General features: G+C 33.0%; 1 protein-coding gene across 3 annotated transcripts; it reads right to left on the minus strand.

Annotated features, from left to right (window-relative positions):
• Positions 1-235: 235 nt before the first annotated feature.
• Positions 236-4981, minus strand: LOC125468629 (4-hydroxybenzoate geranyltransferase 2-like). 3 transcript variants are annotated; one of them, XM_048564745.1, is made up of 9 exons: positions 4483-4978; positions 2917-3052; positions 2409-2530; positions 1981-2050; positions 1731-1880; positions 1035-1170; positions 831-927; positions 600-673; positions 236-520 (listed from the first exon to the last, which is right to left on the minus strand). In XM_048564745.1, the coding sequence occupies exons 1-8, from the start codon at positions 4893-4895 to the stop codon at positions 604-606; spliced, it is 1194 nt and encodes a 397-aa protein (XP_048420702.1). In that variant the 5' UTR covers positions 4896-4978; the 3' UTR covers positions 236-520; positions 600-603. The 3 variants fall into 3 exon arrangements, with proteins under 3 accessions (XP_048420702.1, XP_048420703.1, XP_048420704.1); XM_048564746.1 differs by lacking the exon at positions 831-927 and having other exon boundaries at positions 4483-4981; XM_048564747.1 differs by lacking the exon at positions 1731-1880 and having other exon boundaries at positions 4483-4980.
• Positions 4982-5855: the final 874 nt, after the last annotated feature.

Consider the following 5855-nt stretch of genomic DNA (forward strand, 5'->3'; position numbering starts at 1 on the left):
TGCATTCTGAGGAATTTGATTTGTTGAGGGACATTTCGTAATTGTGAATTGGTGAAATAACCAAAATAATATATACGAGTTTGCCTCAAGGTTGCAACTTGCAAATAAAAAGGGCAACCCCAAGCCAGCAAAAGTTATCTGCTTTGCAAGGATCAGAGGAACGTCTATCATACGTAGTTTTACCTTTGTTTTCCAAGTAACTATATATATATAACTGAAAATAATAGCACATATATATTCTGAAATATGATTCCACTGAAAATAATAGCACCGAAAACACTTGTTTGACACAAATCTGGAACAATTTCAGCACACCTGCTGTTAGACTTCCCAATTGAACTGAAAATTACAACATTTAGTCCCATAAAGCCACATGAAAATGGTCCACTTTTGAAGTAAAACGATAAATATTACAGCATAAACATTGATCCTTGCCCGCATTTGAGTGCTGTATTTAGGTGACCTTGCAACCTTCTTGCCAATATACGAGAACAGTGCAAGAGAGAATGATGAACTGTATCTGTAAAAAAGCTCCAAATTAGAATTAATGGAAGACATAACCAACCTTAATATATGCTAAAAATTAATAAACCTTATACCTCCTTATGATGAAAGTCGTCCAAATAGGATTGCGATGAACATAATAGCGCCAAACCACTTGTTCGACACAAATCTGGAACCAGCACAAAAAGAGAAAAGGCTAAGTCAATAAGCTGATCTTGCTCGAAGCAAAACAAAACTAATAAATACTTGGAAACCTAGGAGCCCATTTGATACCAATTGGTTATCAAACGAGCCCTAAATAGTGTTTTTTGCATGACAACGCGTACTTTCTATTGCAATCAGCTGGGCATGAAAGATCAACGGTGGATATTTGCCAAGCTAATTGTCCAAATGCAACCCCCAAAAATGCATAGTACGGCCACCCTGCTCCATATATAGTTGCAAGATTTGGGTGTGAAGATGTGGTAAAAGAGAAGAATTATGAAAAATATAGGAAATTATAATAAAGAGGGGAAAAAAAAGACAATAACCTATTCCAGCATTGTATCCACTGAGGGCAAGACAGCTCAAGCACACGATTCCAAACCCAGTAATCCATTTTTGGGTTGAGTCGCCAAATTTCAATGCCGTAGACTTAACACCTACTTTCGAATCATCTTCCTTGTCCTGCAAGCAAGCACGGTCAGAAAACATCTTAATTTTGTTGGATTGCACATTGAAAAACTTATCTCATATTCTACTTAATTATTCCATAATTTGATCACACTCAAATCTTCGAAAATACAACTTCTGACAGGGAAAAAGCAACGTGTTTGTTTTCAATAATATTACTCTATTTTTTCGCCAAATTTATTTATGACTAAATTATGTGTTTGTAGACTGTACGCATGTTATAGATTTTGTTGAAAATTAGTAAGGATCAATCTCCTTTTCCAACATAACTTACAAAAACAAAGACATTTTATAGGTGAATAAAACTTGGTAAAAAAAAATTTGGTGTGCATAGCATTACTCCTCGTTTTACGGATAAGGATCTTCTCCGGATTCTCTTTATGGGAATCCGGAGATTAATCAATCGTGTCTGTTTATCGTATATCGTACGGTTAGTTTTCGTTAAGTACTATTTATATTCAGTTTTAAATTAAAATTTTAAAATAATTTCTAACCGCACGATATATAATGAACGAACACGATTAATTAATCATCCAGATCCTCACAACGATTACCTGATGTGCATATATGGTATCATAGACAAGTGTCCAGCATACTGCAGAAAAGTACAATGGGAGCACGACAGTTGGATCAATGCTTCCTTTTACTGCTGCCCATCCTAGCAAGGCCCCCCAATTTATCATCAAACCTAGATAGGCTTGAGGCTGCGCCAAATATGCATTATTATGTGAGTAGAATACCACATTATACATTATAATGACGTAATAAGTCATTAAATGCAGTCATGAGATTGTAATTACGTACCCAGTCTGTCAATCTCTTCATGAGAGGATAGGTGAAAATTAGGAACCAAGATGAAACCCCCAAAACGCAGCTGTTAATTCCAATTAATGAGTTACACAAGCTAGCTTCATATACATAGCAGATTATAATAACATTTACATAATAATTAATCAGATTAACTAAAAATGCTAGGAATAGTTAATATATTTAAGATAATTACATATTTACCAATACCGTTTCAATTCATCATATTTCATCGGATTCGGGATGTGATTGACCATATTTTGTAAATCACGTGACGCAGCGGGTGATGGTTGAATTATTTCTTTTATGATTTAAAGAAGAAATCAATTATCAACTACTATATCATATGAGTTTATAAAATATAAATCAAGTAAATGATCTCTCTAGAATCATTCTAAATAAATCTTCGTAAGAATGCTAATTACCTATAATTGTTCAATGGAAGGAGAGTTCCTAGAACCAAGAGCAATTGAAATCCAAGAAATGAAATCCCCTGAAAAGGTGTCAAAACACCACTTGCAAGAGGCCGCGACTTTGTACGTTCCACCTGATCAATTAATTGCAGAACTTTTGTCATATGAACTAAGTAATAATTTTTTTTTTTTTTTTAGTTAGAGAACTAAGTAATTATCTATCAAAGAATAAATTTCTTCATCTTTCCTTTGTACGCTCCACCTCATAATAATTTTTAAATTACGTGTCATAATATGAGTAGATTAATAATATCAGGTGACAGTAATTAAAAATTAAAAAGAAGGTGACATCAGTTCACCGTAATAAATATGTTGTGAAATGCAGCCGAAGGACTAAATTCAGTATCTAACCAATATGCAGAAAGAAAATTTCATAAATAAATAAAAGTGAACACAAAAAAAAAGTGTATATAAATCAGTTTCGTATACAAAATGACCATATATAATGGACTTAGTTTACCTTGGCATCAATATCCCGGTCAAGGAGATCGTTTATGGTGCACGCGGCGCCCCTAGTAAACAGAGCTCCAAATCCAAATAGTATCAACATCATAATATCAGGAAGCTGTCCTGGACTTGCTGCCAGTGCTGTTGACCTGCATGGACCCACCATAAGCATAATTAACTTCCAGTTAAAATAAATAAATTAATTACGTCGACGTTGTTAGCGTTTAGAGTGCAACTTATACGATATGAATATAACGTTACTGTAACAACTCGTACAAGTGATATGTAACACGACATCAAAAAGATTTATACATTATATCATTGATACTTGACACCAATATACCCTTGCCATATATGTAAATCTTTTTCTAGCAAACGTTAGAGCATCTTCAATCTTGGAGATGCATATGTAGGTGGAAATTGGAAAGCCACTTTTATACTTTCATATACATCTATGGAGATCTAAATTTTAGTTTTGCTCCAATGCATAAATGTAAATGAGGAGATCAAAATTTTAATTTATTCGTTTTGTGTAATTTATTTTTTTGTTAACTCTTAAAAAAAAATTAACGTAACTACTTTTTTCGCACAATTCAATCAAAAAATTTCAAAATTTGGACAGCATCGATTTCATCTCATTACGTTGGTTTCATCAGAAGAAGGTTAAAGTAAAACTATAAAAAAATAAAATAAAAATAAAAAAATTGGATGAGGAAGTGTTTTGTGTGAGAATTGAAAGAAAAGAAAACTGGTGTCTGGATGAACAAACGTTATGCCTGTATAAGGGGACCTTTTTTTCAAATGGTTTTTTCTTTTTTTTTGGGCGATTAAATGGTATTTTTTGGATTATTTACAACCATTTGATTAAACTTTGCTTGAATCATGACCTTCCAAATGCGTGGCGAGTATTGGGTATATTTGCGCGTGGGAGCGCGTTTACTTTCTTTCCTTTCCACTTCCACGTGAACCTCTCTCCAAGACTGGCGCAAATTCCGACCTTTGTACATTGAAATGTGTAAAAAAAAATTTACTAAATATATAAAAAATTTATTTCTACATTAAATATATTTAAAAATTAATATTTAAAATATATATATATAAACATTACTCAAATATTACTCGTAGATCCGCAAAACCGGAGGATATTCCCGCCAACCAAGATGTAAAAGTGGGTTTACGACCTCATTTGCATCTAGGATTGGACATGCACCTAAAACAATGCTTTTTAGCCAGATCTCGCTTTTCATTTTGGTTCTTATGATTTAAAATTGATAAAAATACTCTGTGAGATTCTTCATCCTTAATCATTTTGATCATTGTATGAAAAATTTCCACTAGATTAAAGAAACAGCATGTTCAAAGGAGGAGGGGTTGATTTCACAAAAATACTCTCAATTTAACAGAAATTTCTCACAGAATAACTAAAATGACCAATAGTGGATAATCTCATGACCATTTCATTTTAAATCTCAAACATCAAATTGATGAATTATGTCATTCTCATGTACCGTTATGATTAAAAAATCCTAATTATTTAACAGTAAGTACTCAAACTTTCTTCTACATTCCTTTCACTTACCACAAAGAAGGCCAAGCAAACAGCCAGGTGCTGATCGGCTTGTCGAGGCGAGCGAGCTTAGCATAAGGCTGAGCTTGAATTGGCAGGTACAAGTCGATCCAAGAACCCTCAGCCTTGTTATTTTCCTCGCCGCTGGTTTGATTTCCACCCTTCTTTGGGACAGTAGATGGTGAAGACGAGCTCCAGATCTGCGATCTGAGTCTGAGATCGAAGTCAAAGTGACTGAAAGTATCCCGAGGACAGTGCCTTTGACTGAATGAGCCCCACCGTCTTGCGTTGGGATAGCGGTAAGGGTTTGGATTGCTGGTGGCAGTGGTGGTGGGAGTGGAAATTGGGTGATAAGAAGAGGCTGCGAAGAGGGTGCTAGAGAGAGAACGTGAAGGTTTCAGAGACACCACCAAAAAAGACTCCATTTGTCAGAATATTTCACTCAAAGATGCAGCACACTTTGGTCTCTTCGATATGGAGTATTTATACAATTTATGGTATTTTTATGTTTTGTTTTGTTGTATTGTTGACAGCTATTAATTTATTATAGGGGAATTTTGATATATAGACGCTTTGATTTTAAACGTAATAAATTAAACATCTATTAGACTGTTACTTTTGAAAATTTGATTAAACATTTTTCTAATAATTTTGGTGCTTAATATCATTTCATTTTATTTTCTTAGAAGTCTATTCATGTTTTTTTATTGAAATATTTATGTTAGTAAATTAAATAGAATGTAAAATAAACTCGTTAGGTACGTTTGGTTATAACGGTATGTTTGATTATATCGGTATATTTGGTTACTTATAAGATGAATACATTTGGTTTATGATATATCTGAATTTCCAGTACATTTGGTTTCTTGGTATATTTGAATTTTTGGTCATTTAGTTTCTTGGTGCATTTGAATTTTTGGTACGTTTTTTTTCATTACTTTTTTTTACTAATAATGAGGAATTACTTTAATTAATTATTTTTTTACAAAAAGAATCATTAAAGACATAGGAGCTTAAATTACTTTAATTATTATTTTTTTAATAGAAAGATTCATTAAAACGTAGGAGTTTAAAGGACTGGGAAATTAATTTCCTAGATTGTAGGCAATTAGTTACAAAGTGAAGTGATGTTGCCTTTAAACTAATTATAGGTAATTTTAAAATAAAGAAATGTTGATGTGGTAATTGGTCAAAGTCTCTTAATCTAAGTTTAAAAAAGAACCAACTGTAGACATCGAAATTTCAGTAAAATAAATGTTAATCAATGTATTAAAATTACAACATTTATTTACTTCACCAACCTCACACACTTACTTCACCTACAACGTCTATTTACTTCACCAACCTCACACACTTACTTCACCTACATCTGTGATATCTCGTCC

The sequence above is a fragment of a genome, unplaced genomic scaffold (assembly GCF_019419815.1).
Source record: "Pyrus x bretschneideri cultivar Hongxiangsu unplaced genomic scaffold, Pyrus_bretschneideri_v1 Contig39, whole genome shotgun sequence".
NCBI classification, from domain to species: domain Eukaryota; kingdom Viridiplantae; phylum Streptophyta; class Magnoliopsida; order Rosales; family Rosaceae; genus Pyrus; species Pyrus x bretschneideri.

Bases quoted from the DNA above. Each gene is read 5' to 3' on its own strand.
- LOC125468629 (XM_048564745.1), bottom strand. From the start codon at position 4,895: ATGGAGTCTTTTTTGGTGGTGTCTCTGAAACCTTCACGTTCTCTCTCT. The intron at 3,053-4,482 runs GTAAGTGAAAGG...GGGTCCATGCAG, and splicing joins TTTGCTTGGCCTTCTTTGTG to GTCAACAGCACTGGCAGCAA. The intron at 674-830 runs GTACGCGTTGTC...TGCTGGTTCCAG, and splicing joins CCAGCTGATTGCAATAGAAA to ATTTGTGTCGAACAAGTGGT.